This window comes from Neolamprologus brichardi, chromosome 1, assembly GCF_056152115.1.
Source record: "Neolamprologus brichardi isolate AB-2024 chromosome 1, ASM5615211v1, whole genome shotgun sequence".
In the NCBI taxonomy this organism is placed as follows: Eukaryota; Metazoa; Chordata; class Actinopteri; order Cichliformes; family Cichlidae; genus Neolamprologus; species Neolamprologus brichardi.
The window spans coordinates 28,250,390-28,267,417 of NC_142104.1; the positions used below are offsets into that span (position 1 = coordinate 28,250,390).

Below are 17,028 nucleotides of genomic sequence, written 5' to 3' on the forward strand. Positions count from 1 at the left end.
GCTGTTTACCTAAAGATGCAGCCAAGGCGTTTTTTTAAATAAACATTTCAAACTATTTACAGAACAATCAGCTGTTCTGCATCAAATTTGATGCCACACAAATTATTTGTGCCACTCCAAAACTAATTTCTGTCCACTATGAGATAAAGGAGAACAACAGCCTGATACCTGCAGGCCTGACAACAGGAGATGTATCACTCCTGTAACACCTGTAACATTCAGTAGTCGCCTCATTGTTCTGACACACACAACAAAACTATTGATCTCTCACATCTCAAAACACTGTAGTCACTCCTAAAACTTCCTCCCTCCCTAAACAACTAAATGTCATGTTTCCATATGATTTTTTGATTGGTCGACATGGTACATTTTTCGAACAATAGGAAAGGGTGGGGTTTTTTGGTTTTGTTTTTGCTCACAGGTGGAGAGTGTTTTTGAGGTTTTCCGTATAAAACGCAGTTTTTACCGTTTCTTCCTGCAGAAAATATAAACAACGATAGTATTCGGGAAGAAAACCAAACATTGCAGATATTTTTATCATAACTCTGGTTTTACGTGGCCTATCAACGCAATTTAAAAACTGGTATAAAGTCCACACTTTTTCCGTCAATTGTTTCTTCTGTCCTGCTCACATCTCCAGTGGTTGTACACGTTGTCATTAACGTGGCTTCACTCCACATCAGCCGCTTTGCTAGCTAAAACACCGGCGTCAGTATATAAGGACGCTGTCATAGCCTGTCAACGACGTTGATTAGCTGCGTATATACGACTGTGAATCGCATTATTGGCTGGACTATGGGATAAGGTGGCATTGTTCTAATCCCATACGGGAGCTGCCAGTCGCTTACTGACTAACACTGCAAAACAGAATTGTTAAAGTTTTCATTTTAATTTCAATTCAGGTTAGATTTTTTTGTGCGCAACGCAGATTTTCTGTGCGCAGAGACCGTGCCAGCAGTGCGCAAACACTGCCAGTGCAGTCAAAGCCAGTTCAGTCATGGATTGGCCTCCCCAGAGCTTGGACCTCAATATTATTGAAGCCGTGTGGGCTGATCTTAAATCATCAGAGAACAGAACAAAAGGCAGCCAGCATTGATAGAAGAAACTATTTAAAGAAACTTTAATGTAGCTTGATTAAGAAAGTTCAGGATTTGATAAAGAATACAGGTGGTCTTATCAAATATTGACTTTACTATATTTACATGTATCTTTGTCCATGTTTCAACAAATAATAGCACCTATTTTAGTATTTTACTAGTACACTGAAATGAGAGTGACTCAGGACTTTGGCGCAGTATTGTATTGCATGAAATTCCCTGACCTGCAAATGAAAACACTTAGAATTTGGCACATTTTATCCTTGCAATTAAAAATACATATATCTCATATGATGTTGTGATTACAGTGTGACAACTCAGAGTTCATGGGAAATATGTGGCCCATAAATTGTTTGCCAGCCAGAAAAGGCTAAAAACTCCTGGCGCGCTGAGGGCACAAAAATTTCATCCCTCTTCTGTCTGTTGCTTGACAGAAATGATGTTTAGAATCTGGTGGTTTGTGGCTATATAAGACCAAAAAAAATTTAAAACTTGAAAACCTACAGCTGGTTGAAGCCAGCACGTGACTGGGTGAGCACTGCCCCAGATGATGTTTTGTGCTCATTTGAGGTAGGTGGTAATGCCCTCCAGGGATAGCAACTGGCAGCCAGTAATCTTTCCCTCTGTTTTTACCACTCCTTACATGGCATACAGTCTGGATACCACACTGGTAAGCATTAGAAATTATTCAACTGCAGCACCATAGAAAGAAATGAGCAGTCTCCCCTAATGACACCTTGAGAAATTTAAATACTACTAATACTGAAGGGGCTGGGTTTTTCCTGCAGACAAATCACCTCTTGGGTGTTAGTGGTGTTTAAAACTATATATACGTGTGTGTGTGTGTGTGTGTGTGTGTGTGGGTGGGTGGGTGGGTGTGCATGTGTGTAGTAGATATTTGCATATTTATGAATATAAAATCTTGAGTCTGCCTGAAAGTCAGAGAAAATCATTGTACGAGTTTGACGAGGAGCATTTGAATGCAGCACGCCCCCAAGGGCTTGACGGTGGTCAGGTGACCCGCAGCAGGCAGGCCATTCTCGGCTTCCCCTGGCTTTGGCTCCAATGTCGGAGGTGTTTGTGCCTGGAAGAAATGGACTCTGGCAATGCAAGAATTTAATCATTCAGAGGTCCGAACAGTTGACTCCGTGAATGGCGCCAAAACAGGACCCTAAACCTAAATTTCAAGAAGGTCGGTAGGGGGAAAAAAAGCACCGATGGTGCCCAGTTAGCGGCTGGAAGGGGGCGGGTTTGTTGTTGTTGTTCTTGCAGCTGCAGCTCGACGATAGTGATCCCTAGGGAAGGCGAAAGAGGCTTTATACAGCTCAGATATCAATGAAAACATAGCTTACGTTGACGTAACATTGCAATGAAGCGCATACAGTAAAGCTAGCTCAAGCTGGAGTCTTTACAGACGCTAACGGAAGGCTAACTGTTAGCTAGCTTTGCTATTCGTGCTCTGCATTAGCGGCTCGTTTAATTGCATTAGTTGTGGGTGTATTGAACATCATAACGTGCTTTTGACATTAGTTTTCCCCTCCTCGTAGGTGAAAGAGTCCTGTGCTTTCACGGGCCATTGCTCTATGAAGCAAAGGTTTGTCCCGATACTTTATGAGGGTCTTATTACTCATTTATTCCCAGTTAAAAATAAACTGATCCAAGGCCTGTGTTTTCTCGCTTTTACAGTGTGTCAAGATCAACGTAAAGGATAAGCAGATTAAATACTTCATTCATTACAGCGGATGGAACAAAAAGTGAGCAGCTTGAGTTGAATATAGGCTGACATTTCTCTCTGTGCGTCTATTTGGATAGGAATTATAACATTGTGATGACGTTTTGAGAATCTGTGATGGGTTTTTTCTTCCTTTGCAGCTGGGATGAATGGGTTCCTGAAAGCAGAGTTCTCAAATATGTGGACAGCAACCTTGCCAAACAAAAAGAGCTTCAAAAGGCCAATCAGTGAGTTAACCTCTTCCCACACAGACATGACCAAGAAGTGTTTTTGTGAGTTTTCGGTTCTTCCTAATGTCCAGTCAGCTTTTTAGAGTTTCTGTCAAAGAAAAGCAGCAATAAGAAAAGTAGGGGGCCGTTTGTGCTCGGTTTTGGGCATGACTGGATAAATTTAGAATTTGCAGCTTTTAGAGTTGACATTACACAATATGGTCTGCCCAATCACATCCAATTACAGATTCTTGGGAAGTAAAATAAATAAATGCTATATCAATATATTGATCAGTATTTTTGTGTGGATACATACGTATATAATCAGATTTTCACTATACTGTTTTTGTGATATCTCAATATCAAAATCAGTTTTATTGTGAGTCCCGTAGTATTTACAGGGCATTTTTGTTTTCCCGTGAACAAGAATGAATCAAAAATAAGATAAAATGGAGAGCTATAAGAATATGAGATGCATATGTTAAAATAAGTATGAAGTATCAAAGTATAAATATGAATTACACAAGCTATATTAAAGCCTACATACAGTTGTTTAGTTGTTACTGTCAGTGTATATAAATATAGTGTGTACATGGATTCTTATGAAGCTTATATGGATTAGTCTAGTCTGTGTATGTTACGGTGCAAATGAGGAAACGTCAGTGTGAGACTGAATGTGTAGGTAGCACCAGTATTGTGCTCTGTACAAAAGAGACTCCCAGAATCGACCCAGGGATCTTTAACTTGTTTGTAAACCGCTACACTGTGAGGCCACTTTGGAAACAGTTAAGTCAGTGCTGCAGACAGTGTATTTCTAAAATACCCCCCCACCCCCGATCAAACAGCAAGGCCGTGTCTGCATCACCACGGTGTGATACATCACTACAACTCAACTGTGGTCAGTAAAAGTAATTTAGATACATTTCTATAATTGTGCTCTCTCTCTTGTTTTTTTTCTGCAGGGATCATTATGTTGAGGGAAAGATGAGGGGCTTAGCACCAAGCAAGAAGATTGCTGCTGTGCAGCAGAAAAATGTTGATCTGTGAGTGTCCAGCTCTTTTCCCTCCTCTAATAATTCATTTAATAACTCAGTTCTTGTGATGCAACCTTGATGATATTATTTATTAAAGTGCTATATGCTCGCATGTAGTCAAAGCAATGAATTGCATTAAGACAACTTGAGGTATTTGTGTCACATCATAAGAACAATCATGATGTCCTTTTTTGCATTGTAGGAAAGTGAAAAAGGCAAAACAGAAGAGTAAGTCAAATATTTGTACAAAATATGTTTAATGAATTTTGTAGCTTTCTTCCAGAATATTTTTTGTTCTTATAGTAAAGATCTTTGGTGTTGTGGCTTTGTGAGGTTCAAGTACTGTTGTATGGAGTCTGATACGATCTGAGACTTATTAATAAACATATTCACCTTTTATTTCTGTGCATTATTTAAGCTGTGATGGCTGTCCTTTTTTTTTAGCCCCAGGGCCAGGTGAAGGTACCAGCAGCGGCGAGATGCCCCAGGGGCCACGAAAGAAGAGGGCTCGGGTTGATCCCACAGTGGAGAGTGTATGTATCATCATGTATTGGAACTGGACTTTTTATAAGAATAACAACTGAGCTTTTTTCTTGAGGTGTGAGCAGAATGAGGAAAATACTGAGATGTTGGGGGTGGGGAGAAAGGTCCACACTCAAGGCAGTACAAAACATCCTGGTTCTGTCTCATTTCTTCAATAAGCTTGTGAAATTGTTCAAAGAGTCAGTTATTCCTGCATGAGTGAACCAGTCTACCCCGTGGGCGTATACCCACACTTGCTATCGCAAATACAAAAAGCAGCAAGGTCATATATTGTGTATGTGTGTATCCAGGAGGAGATGTTCACCAACCGTGTGGAAGTGAAGGTGAAGATCCCCGAGGAGTTGAAACCCTGGCTGGTGGATGACTGGGACCTCATTACCCGACAGAAACAGGTGAAAATAAAATCACAGCAGGTTTCACTTGTTTCCTTCATATTTATCCATATATTTATGGAAATGCGATGGCTAGAAATGTCAGGTTCTGGACCACTTGTGCTCGTTTGTCTCTGATTGCACAATGGATCCCAAAATCTTGAATCAAACTGACCCACCCAATACGTGATATAGTGAAGCAACACTGCTAATGACAGCTGGACCTCTGGCTACCACTCACATCCTAAATGGCAGTTTCTAATGGACAAGTCTGAAGAGAGCGCTTCAGCCAGAATCACTATCTGGAGCATGCTCATTTGTTCTTCTCATTTCAAAGTCAGAACATGCACAGGATGCTCTGCAATGTAGGACTGGGAGTAAATGTTACAGTTGAGTTTGAAATGAGTTGATGTCTGGATGTTTTTATTGATGGAAATGCTTGTGTAACATTTCTGTTGCTTACAGTTATTTCATCTGCCAGCTAAGAAGAATGTAGAGACCATCTTGGAGGACTATGCAAACTACAAGAAATCAAAAGGAAACTCGGACAATAAGTAAGAGTAAACATCCTGACGTTCTCAGAATAATGGAGGCATGAGGAAGCACTGATATCCTGTGATGAAAATGTTCAGCGGCACAGCATCTGTCAGCCACATAAGACTTAAATTCCTTCCACTTTACAAATTTGCTTTTAATAGAGATACTTGTAAACACTTACTAACACATATACCATTAGCTGAACTATATTTTTAAGGGCACAAGACCACTGATCTCACTAAAACTGTAAGTCGTGTATTTTGTGCATTATAGCCTTCACAGTAAGTCAAACAGCGCTTTTAAACCACAGGAATTTTTTTAATTATTTTGGATACACGGCTCGATTTTTTCCCTCTCTCAGAATTGTAGAAACTGGGAGCTCACTCATTTTTTAGGCTCCTTTTTAAAGCTTTTTTTAGGCATCCTTTATCTGAGTACTTCTTTAAATATCACAGCATGCTGCCTTTTGCATCAAAATAAAAATACACCAGAATAAGTAAGTTTTTGTAGTCTTTTTTTTCTTTTTTTTAATAGTCTGTAGCCAGTTATTGGGGTGACAGTTGCTGTTACCAGTCTTCTTATAATAGTACTTATGTGCTTTCTCACATTTGCTGCATCACAGCACAACAAAAACAACTTTGAGAAGTAAGCCCAGCAACTGTTCAAAACTGTACTATTGACTGTTCTATAGAGAGGTGACCTCTGCCGTCTCCAGTAATCTCTCCAAATACGTGACTTTTCTCTTCTCCGTTCGCTTAGGGAATACGCTGTGAGTGAAGTGGTGGCAGGGATCCGGGAGTACTTCAACGTCATGCTGGGCACTCAGCTGCTTTACAAGTTTGAGAGGCCGCAGTACGCCGAGATCCTGGCTGAACACGCGGATGTGCCAATGTCTCAGGTGTATGGAGCACCGCACCTGCTGCGTCTGTTTGGTAGGAACACGTGAAACATATAATAATAATAATAATAATAAAGGATTGCATTTATATAGCGCTTTTCGGGACCCCTCAAAGCGCTTTACAATACCACTATTCATTCACTCTCACATTCATACACTGGTGAAGGCAAGCTACAGTTGTAGCCACAGCTGCCCTGGGGCAGACTGACAGAAGCAAGGCTGCCATATCGCGCCCTCTGGCCAACATCAGTAGGCGGTAGGTGAAGTGTCTTGCCCAAGGACACAACTATCCGAGCCGGGGCTCGAACCGGCAACCTTCCGATTAAAAGACAAACACCCAACTCTTGAGCCACGATCGCCCCTAATATATAATACAGTGTATCCGGAAAGTATTCACAGCACATCGATTGTTCCACATTTTGTGATGTTACAGCGTTTTTCCTAAATGGATTAAATTCATTTTCACCTCACAATTCTACACACAGTATCCCATATTGACAAAGTGAAAACAGTTTGCTTTAAAATTCTTGCAAATTTATTGAAAATATAACATTTACACACGTTTTTACGTATTTGTTCAATACTTTTTTGAAGCACCTTTGGCAGGAATTGTAGCCTCAAGCCTTTTGAGTATATTGCTACAAACTTGAGCAGCTTCTCCCATTTTTCTTTGCTGAACCTCTCCATCAGGTTGGATGGAGAGGATCACTCCACAGCCATTTTCAGATCTCTAGGGGTGTTCAACGGTGTGAAATTCTGGGCTCTGGCTGGGCCACTCAATGAAAATCGAAGAATAAAGCCACTCTTTTGATATCTTGGCCGTGTGGTTATAGTCATTGTCCTGCTGGGAGATGAATGTTAGCCCTAGTCTGAGATCAAAAGCTCTCTGTAGCAGGTTATCATCAAGTACATTGCTGCTTTCATCTTTTCTTCAACTCTGACTAGTCTCCAACGTCCTGCTGCCCATACAGGCTTGATTACAGGCTTGAACCAGGTGGTCCACCAAAGAGCAATGCTGGAGCTGTTTCAGAATAACCACTGGGTTCTCAGTCACCTCCATGATTAAGGCTCTTCTTTCCCAATTGCTCAGGTTCGTCATGAGGCCAGTTCTAGAGATGAGAAAGGCCAATGTGCTCAGTGGAAGCTTCAGTGCTGCTTCAGTTTTTCTGTACCCTTCCCCAGACCTGTGCCTCAGTACAGTCCTGTCTCCAAGGTCTACAGACACTTACTTGGACTTCATGGCTTAGTTTGTGCTCTGACATGACCTGCAACTATGAGACCTTATATCGACAGCTATGTTTCTTTCTAAATCATGTCCAGTGAACTGAATTTACCACAGGTGGACATTCAAGCTGTAGAAACATCTGAACAGATGATCAGTGGAAACAGGATGCACCTGAGCTCAGTTTTGAATGTCATGCAAATTTGCACACTGTTTTTTTTTTAACTTTGTCATTATTCAGTATTGAGAAAAAAAATGTAACCCATTTTGGAACAGGGTTGTAAAATGACTGTGCGGAACAAGTGAAGGACTGTGAATACTTTCTGGATGCACTGTAAACTATATGAAGCATAATCAAGTTCTCACTTGGTAACAAGAAAAAAACCCGAAAAAAATCTTAAATAAATTTGGTCGCTGTTCCCTTCACAGATGCTTGTTTGGGCATCTCAGACTGTTTGTGTTCGAAAGTCCTGCTCCATGATGAAATGATAACTCTTCATTTTCATTTTAGAAAAAGGAGACGAAGTCACAGAGAGCCTAATGAATGTGATAGGTAGAGTAAGTGAGAGCAAGATTGTGTTGCTGTAACAAGGCACGTCCCACCATTAATTTCATTTACACTGAAAACCACAGGATGATACGGTTAAACTCCTCGTTGGCTTTTAACCTGGGAGGACAAAAACCTGGGGACACGGTGCACAACTCCATAAATGCTGAGCTAAAAGGAGAGAAAAAAGTGGTCTCACTCTACTGAAGACCTCGGTTTGGTCTCAGTGTCCTAGCTGGAGACCCAGATCTCATTAGCAGTGATGCTCCTCCGCATGAACGTTGCTTCAAAGAAGTTGATTTTGCTCTCAGTGCAAGTTTAAATTGCAGTTGCCAGTCAGATCAGAACTTCCAAAGACAGATAGAAAAATAGTAGGAATGCAGTACAAAGTGCCAAAATTTGAAGCTGAAATCATTTTTTGCTTTTCACGGGCACAAGCATAGAAGGTTTAATTTCACCTTGTATAAATATTAAATACTGCTAGAAGCATGCAAAAAATTTTAATTTATAGTTTTCTAAGCCCATTAAAAGTATGTGTTCCTAATCATCATGCTTCTTTTTACATGTCGCAGTAGAACTTATATCTGCTCCTTTCAGTTCAGTTAATTCAATATTTCTGGTTCACCTTTTAAGCAGTTTTGTAAATTCATGATTGAAAGTGCTAAATAGGCTTACTCTCTAAGAGAAGTCCCAATGTAAAAGGATTGAAGTATTAGTTATTGTACACAAAATTATGATGAATCATCTGGATTGTTAGACGTGACTGAAATTAGCTGAAATTTCATTTTATTATTTTTTCCTAACAGTCTGGAAAAATGTCAGAGGCCTCCACCTGTAAAACCATTCCTGTTTTGGGGGTTGGCTCATTGTTGCCCCTCTAGCTCACATGTTGATAATTTCCTTTCAACCCCCTCTGCTAACCAGATCAAAATCCCACATTTAACTGACTTCATGCTATACTCTCATTACAACTTGGTCCTTATTCCCTGATTTTCTTTTAAGCAGTTTATTTAAAGTATTATTTATTTATTTAGATGTTTGTAGCACCAGTCAGTTTATTTGAAAAGTAGGCTTCTCCCCTCTTTATGTCACATTTTTGGATTGTGATGATGTTATAGAAATCTTACCTCAATCTCCAAATTTACCGTATGCATTGCTGCTCATACGCTGTATGTTGTCCTCCACCAACAGTTCGTATTGGAGCCATGCTGGCCTACACTCCCCTGGATGAGAAGAGTCTGGCTCTGTTGCTCAGTTACCTCCAAGATTTCCTCAAGTAAGCTTTTAACTCCCAGCACAACACCAGTCACTCCATGTCATGTTTGGCCGATTCTCAAATGTCATGTTGTATTCACATTCACATTAGTGCAGCCAGGCTTGTTGCAGTTCCTCAAAACATAAACCATGAAATCGATTTTCTGCTCTGGAAAGTATTTTTCTTGAGACTAACCGTACACGTTGATGTGTGAACAGCACTGCGGATACATCTACACTGACTGATACAGTGGTGACATAACTTGACATGCAGGTATGGTACGGTCTATATGGTTGGCCTCGGGCTGTGTGAGAGACATGATTGAGAGAGAAAGTAATTCTGAACTCTCCCCTCTTGAACAAAAAAAGACCTGCAGTGCGGAGACACTCCTTTTTTTATATATAGAAGTCTTTTCAGCTGAAGGACCAGAAGTGTGACAAGATAAAGCACCCATGCACACCTAACCTGTAGGACCATGACTTCATACCAAGGCGTGTTTCAGAATGGTGCTCTATGAGTTTGAGATGGGAATCACCATACATCCCACGATACGATATTATCACAATACTTAACACATGATACGATATTATTGCAATTTTTTAAAATATTTTGCGATATTCAGATTCTGTACATAAAGGTAAACTTTATCAATTTTCATTTTATCTAATATCAAAGTCTCGCACTCAGTCTTTCTCTCATTTCAGTTTTATTGTTGACAAACTGAACGGTTTGTATTACAGTCTAGTCCAACTTAACTGAATGCAACCATCTGGTACAATTATAGCTATTCTGAACTATGCAGTTTGTGAAAACTATGCAGCCCCTTCAGCAACTGAAGAATTTGAAAGTAAATTAAAACAAAATATAATTTTACATTAAATAAAAAAGTTTTAAACTTAATTAAAATAAAACATGTCTTAAATTAAAATAAGTAAACTGTCATGTTTATTGCTGCCAAAAAAAAGTTAAACACATTTGGACAGTGAAGGAATGTCAGGATTCTTGCTCAGAAAAAGGATCAACATGCTCTGAAGTCAGAGCACAAAAACCTTTTTTGTAACAAAATATCGATTTCTGCTGTCCCTGTATCGATACATTATTAGCAAACAAAATATCACGATACTACACAGTATCGAATTTTTCCCCCACCCCTACTATGAGTGAAGTACAGCCAGGCAGAGGAAGAACACATTTGCAAACCGCTGTTGTAGTGCAGCAACATCCACTCTCTGGGCCTGTGTGTCATGGTTATCACAATGGAGGGAAGCAAGAATGATGAAATTTGGCAACTCCAGCCAAAGCTTATCTGAAAATTGGGTGCAAATCCACCCAGCCAATAAAATCGGGCCATTATTCGCTCCAGAGTTTTGTCATATCCCAAATGCCCTGCCATGGGGTTATCGTTTCTCGGCAGCTTTTTGGCACCAGCACCTGGTTGTGTTCCTCCTCTGTGCGACTCACTCGATAATGCTTATACTTAGTCAATACAAAGTGCGTGTAGGTCAGCACTGTGTCAGGGCGCACCATGTGACCATTAGTTCTTATCACTTGGTCAATGGATAGCTTAGGGTGTCATCAACACACTGCTCTGATGGGAAATCTCTCATAGAGTGAATTACAGGGCCTTCTTGTGAGGGCCCTGCCAGACGGCAGCATCGGACAACCCACAGATACTACATGATCCTAAAGGTCGTGAATGCATCCCCACACACTACCTCAACAGGTTATTACAAGTGCTCTCTTCCTCGGGCCAGCGAAATGCCTGTGTTTTGGCCTGAAAAATCTCCATTAACCCTTTAACCTCTTAAGCCCCAACGCCCCCTGATACGGGGGCAAAAAGCAGGAGATCAGGTAGGCTTGGGGCTTAAGAGGTTAAAGCCGGCTGGAGCAGGCACGCTCGATTTTGCGCAACTATTTTTAAATCCTGGTAGCTCTGCAAAGACGTAAGCTAGCGCAATAATTTTTTTTTGCATATGAAACCGGAGGAGTTGTACTTACATCTTATGCCATCAGCTTGTCCTGGGTCACAGTTTCCTTCCACATATAGCTTTGCAAAAACTGCATAAAAAGCACTTGCAGCAACAAAAACATAATATTCCAGAAACACGCTTTGCCGATCCGATCAGCTGTTCGTAACACTTCCTACGTCCATCAGCGCGAACTATGGCATGTCCGCCATGACCTGCCCGAAACCGGAAGTGACGTCATTTTGCGGAAATGTAGTTTTTTTTTACCATCAGGGCCTCATGAGCCGATACTGGTGTTTTTATAAGTCATGTTTGACTTTATGACTTTCTGTGTCGTTTCTGGGATGCTTAGGACTCATATTGCACTGCTGGAAATAGTTTATTTTGATGCATATGCTGCTTTTTTGCAAATTTGCATTATAATATTTATTTTTGTTTTTCCTGCAGTATATAAAAAATGGTGTATTTCAAAAATAAAACTATGAAGGCACTCAAAATAAATTTCCTGTGGTGGGAAACTATTTTGTGCAACTTTTTTGTATTTACAGTTTTGAGGGATAAGCCTCTTAAATTTCTCTAACTAGAAATATATGTTAAAAAAACAAAAACGATTTTCAATTTTTTTGTAGTTTATTGCACTTTTTTGCAATTTATGTAATTACTATGCACTTAATGCAGACATATTATTAAAATTTAGGCTGTAATGGTTGTATTGATGTATAGCAACTTGAAATGCTCCCAAAAATGGCTCCACAGCATGTAAAAATATAATATAAGCTCTGGCAGACTTGGTTCTATGGTAGGTCTTAATGGGTTAATCAGAATCAGAAAGACTTTATTTATCCCCAAGGAGCAATTAAGATACAACAGAGCAGCATGACGTTGAAGATAAGGACATGGCATAAACAGGCAATAAGAGTGAGATAGTAAATACACAGAATATACTGTATATTTTAAAATTACACAGTTTTAAAATTAAAGTGACTGAGGGGTCATTTCCCTTGCCCAGTGCAATGGAGGGAACCACAGGGGGCAGTGGGAGCGGTGGTGAACCAGCCGAAACCCCACCCTGACACCACACCCTGAGCCCACTGCTCCACCCCTCCCCTGCTGCTGAGTCACAAATCTCACCCCTTCACAAGTACATATGGAGGTTTTAATTTCTTAAATGCACCATCTTACTGCAGTTTCTTATCCTGACTGTTTTGCATAGAGAAGACGAAGGGTAGACAAAAATGCAGACACTGCTGTCATTTCCTATATAACTTGTAGACTTATTGAAGTAAAACACTGGTGATTTAGCTTTGAGCCTTCATCACTGATCCAAAGCGTAGTCATTTCCTTGATGCTTGGAAAGGTTTTTTTTCTTTATAAGAATAAGAAAACATAAACATTCTCATTGAGTTCTCAGTATGACTTTCCCATAAAGGTTTTTTTTCTGCCCGTTTGTTTACATACATATAAAATCAAACTAAACTCGACTTTTATTCAGAGTTGTAATTTGGCAGCGAAGCATCTGCCACAATCTAATCTTACTGTAACAGTCATTTTGTAAATGCATGAGCCTGACGACTGCTGAACAACACACTCTGCACCAGGCTTTCCTGCTTCCCTCCTCACTGACAATCAGTTGTTTGTTTCCTTCAGGTACCTGGTAAAGAATTCATCGACACTTTTCAGTGCCAGCGACTATGAGGTCGCACCCCCAGAGTACCATCGCAAAGCTGTGTGAGAGCTCTCAGCAAACCTCTTTCCTATTGAGACACCTCATCCCACTCTCCCAGACCACAACTGAAATATCTGTGACTACCCTTTGGATCGCAGTCTTTGGCGATATTTTTCACTTGAACTGATTTGCTTCCCCCGCCAGGGTCTCAGGAGCTCGTCACGGTTAAGAAGAAAAAAAAAATTGTGAAACCTTTTTAACTGAGTCACTTTTCTTTTTTCCCCTTTTCCTTTTCATGTACCTTTTTTTTTGTTTGTTTAAAGTTTATATAAAAGTGTGGTTCTTCATCGTCCGTTACCACAGAGCAGCTCTTCTGTGTTTTTGCATTCCAGCTGATAGATATTTGTTGCATGTGGGTATTTATTGGTGTTTCTTCGGCCAAATGAGGTGCAGTTTAATGCTGGTCCTCAGTCAGTGTTCAGCAGTTAATGTTTTTGTATCTGTATCTTGTGTATTTGTATCAGTTTGTAAAAAGAAAAAATATATATATGTTTATACACAGTATCCAGCTCGTTTACTGTGCGTTCTTTTTCACATCAAGTAAAATATTTGGTTTTATCGCTCTCCTTTCAAGACATATTTTGCTGTAAATGTCGCTAATAATTAAAAGCAGCAGCAGGAAATGAAATTGAAAACAGAGCCATCCTCCTGTTTTGGTTTAGTATTCACCTGACGAGACAAAGGGTCAAATTATCGATCTTTCAATTACATTTGTTGACTGTTAAAGTACAAATCAGTTTTCAGTGTTAATCCTGCAAATGTAAAACATCCAAAATGCCTCCAACCAGATTTGGACACCACGTGACAGACTACAAAATACATATCCCAAATCAGCATGGGAAAATTACCAAGGAATTATTAAACATGATCCAGTCATGGAGTCTGATTCCTATATATGTTGGTGTGTGTTTGTAATTTGAAATGATTTTTACTGGTCAGTAAATGGAGTTCTGTGGACTAAAAAATGTGCCCTGAAAAATGTTGTATGAGAGTTAGAGAAATATACATATCATAAACAGTGCTGTGCAGATGTCTTGAGCCACCCCTCATTTCTTTATATTTTGCTTTTTTACATTTTTTGCAGTGCCTTTGAACAATAGTTCTTCAGGGTTCTTGGAAGTCTTTTTTTATGCAGTGGCTGCTTTTTTTACTCATTTTCAGTTCAGTCCTTGTACCTGGCCATTCTAAGTTTGTTTCTTTAAGCATAGAGTCACTCAGTGTCAGGGGTGAACCAGTGTTGTCTACAGACGAACCTGTTTTAAAGTATCGTTAGATACTTTATGATGCACACTTGGGTGGACAAAAAAAACTTCAAGATATGAGTCTATAAGTTGCTTTTACTTGTCTGCAAACACAGAAACACAAGCACTTCAGGTCAGCGGAGCTGCGCTCTGCAGGCTGTCAGTGCACTAAACGAAACAGGGCCTCTGTGACCAACTCTAAGGACCCCCAAGCTGCCCCAACCCTTCCCTGTGCGAGCTTCACTCATATGTCCAGAATAATGAAGATGTAAATAAACGTTGACAATAAGTAACCCAATAAAATAAAATGATGCCCAGTATCTATGAAAATACATTCTTCTGTGTCCCAACATTCAATGAGTCCCACATTTACTAGCAGTCTGTCTTAAAACCACATCATTTTGTCCTATTTATTTTGTTGATTTTATGAAATAGTCCAAAAAACAAACAGACACGAAATTGGATTTTTGCACCAACAAGGTGATTCCCAAAGAGCTATCAGCTCAACACGTGGCAGTCTGTGCATGCTGTGCAGTGTGTCTTTAAAATATTTGCTGAACCCTCATCAGAAATGGTCTCAGTGGAAGGGTGGCTGTCAATAAGTTATTCTTAAGTAAGGGAAGCGGGGAGAAAAGGCTGAGGTATGTGGGTAAAAAATCCTCAGAATTGTACACTTCGGTCCTGAAGCACCGTTTTTGTCTGTACTATATTTAAAAGTTGCATCTGTATAATTTTTTGTGTTTAATTATAGTTGTACACAGCACATCTGGAGTCAGGATGGAACCAGAGGAGCAGCATGTTAGGGACACACTACTTCCACTCCAAGGACTCTTGCAGGTTAATCCACCTATGATACTGATGACAAATACTGCATATAAATATAGATTAAACACTACCATTCTCTATCTGCGCATGAGCTGTGAATGCGGGTAAAAAATTCCTGACAGCGAGTAAACATTGACACCATAACACCCGCCTCAGTCTGTGATTTACAGTCAAACGTTTTATGCCAGGTCACTGCACGCGGGTGCGCACACACCCAAATGTGTGGATGAGAGATGCTCTCCAAGGAAACGTGGCTGTGGTAAGGGTGTTGCCATGGGGACATAGACAAAGGAAGAGACACGCAGCATCAGAGTCTCGGTCTTATAAAGTCTTGGTAGCTTTAAGGACAGTGAAAAATACAACATGAGAGGAACACCAGGAAATCCTCCTCTTGGTAATAATTCATGAGACCTGTTAATAGATGTTAACTGTTATTGAGTAGCATTGTAACAGTAAGCCTATATACCAGCTGTTATGTTAGTTTGCCTGTTTATTTACTGGTACTTATTACTTTCACTGACTCACTGGCTGATTCACTTAATCACCCTGCTCTGGGTGACCACAAGAGGGCAGCCTTTTCCCTTCCCCCAATTTGCTATTGTTTTTCCCTCTTTGTAGATTTTACAGTTGAATGCACTTGATATATTTTTATGAGGTGAAATAAAGGGAGAGAGAAAAGAAGCATAAAACAGACTGTAAACTGAAGACAGCAGGGAGCAGTCTGCTAACTGAACATCTTATACAGACTATATTTGGACACATACCCTCACTGTTTTATAATTTAATATTTAATCAGTCAACCACTGTAAACTTTGGCCTAAGAAAGTCATTTTCTTGTGACACACATTTGATATTATATTAACTCAGTCGTGTATCTAAAAAAAAACCCTTCAACATAAAAGAGTCTTTTAAAGACTCTTCAGAGAATTCCAAACATTCCTATTCCAAATAATGGCAAAATAACAGCTTGTAGAAGAAAATCGATTTCATCACTGGTGTTGCACTTACAAAAAAAAAAAGAAAAAAAAAGAAAAGAAAAGAAAAAAACCTCTTACAGATGCTTTATGCTTTTGTTGTTGCTGTTTTCCTTTTTTCTTTGCAAGGTATAAAGTTACCAACCCTTCAAATAGGCTCATACTCGGGTAAACTGGTAAAATCTGTGAGGAGTTCAAGTGCACATTTCGATACAATACGTTGGACTTTGACATGAGGGTAATGACAGGTAAACGCACAGTTATTATTAAAATATGTTTCAGGGCACTCTGGGGAGGAGGGGGAATTAGAGGATATTGGGATGTTTAAACAGCAGATAGTTGTTGTTATTTTTTTTAAAATTCAGTTTACATCGATGTTTACAGGTAACTGTTTGTAGGTGTTTCATTCTCCAGGTAATCCTGACGTCACGCCGGGTTCTGTCCCAGGACGACTCCAACTATTCCCAGCGGCCACTCTCCAAGGAAGTCCCGCCCTCCGCAACTGCCCATTGGATTAAAGGTGAACAGAACCCGGTTGGTTTTGTTTGATTGGCTCACAGGTTGTCAGTCGCAGTGCGACGGGAGTTTCGGGAGTTTGAGGTTAGGCGTCAGGTGAAACCTGCTCTGTGAGGAAAACGGCGCAGATTAAACGTACTTTGCGGCTTCCTTCAGCATTGCTTTTGCACTTTTTAATGAACTTGTCCAGTGTGGGAAAAGTTTAACACCGGAGACCAACAACTTTAAAAGATGAAGAGCCTCAAGTATCGATTGAAAAAGCACGAAGTTACCATCACAGTAAGTTGATCGTTTGCTTTCTCGGTTTTGCTCATTTTCCCCGTTTCCCACCACT

At 40.1% G+C, this 17,028-nt stretch overlaps 2 protein-coding genes across 3 annotated transcripts in view; both read left to right on the forward strand.

Moving 5' to 3' along the window:
- Positions 1-2,084: 2,084 nt before the first annotated feature.
- Positions 2,085-14,168, forward strand: LOC102794996 (mortality factor 4-like protein 1). The gene is made up of 12 exons (XM_006793881.3): positions 2,085-2,289; positions 2,645-2,691; positions 2,784-2,851; positions 2,970-3,056; positions 4,001-4,081; positions 4,275-4,300; positions 4,517-4,605; positions 4,906-5,007; positions 5,452-5,540; positions 6,283-6,455; positions 9,382-9,466; positions 13,060-14,168. Exons 1-12 carry the CDS (start codon positions 2,250-2,252, stop codon positions 13,142-13,144), a joined length of 972 nt encoding a protein of 323 aa, XP_006793944.1. The 5' UTR covers positions 2,085-2,249; the 3' UTR covers positions 13,145-14,168.
- Positions 14,169-16,740: 2,572 nt separating this feature from the next.
- The window catches only part of uacab (uveal autoantigen with coiled-coil domains and ankyrin repeats b), a 38,628-nt gene continuing 38,340 nt past the window's right edge, over positions 16,741-17,028 (forward strand). For both annotated transcript variants that reach the window (XM_006793879.3, XM_035909135.2), the window contains exon 1: positions 16,741-16,973. In XM_006793879.3, coding sequence (XP_006793942.2) covers positions 16,926-16,973 — 48 coding nt within the window. In that variant the 5' untranslated portion in view covers positions 16,741-16,925. The remainder of the gene's footprint in view (positions 16,974-17,028) is intronic.

Excerpts from the sequence above, each read along its gene's own strand:
- LOC102794996 (XM_006793881.3), top strand. The coding sequence starts at position 2,250 with ATGGCGCCAAAACAGGACCCTAAACCTAAATTTCAAGAAG. Across the intron at positions 3,057-4,000 it reads GAGCTTCAAAAGGCCAATCA|GGATCATTATGTTGAGGGAA; the intron begins GTGAGTTAACCT and ends TTTTTTCTGCAG. Across the intron at positions 5,541-6,282 it reads AAAGGAAACTCGGACAATAA|GGAATACGCTGTGAGTGAAG; the intron begins GTAAGAGTAAAC and ends CCGTTCGCTTAG.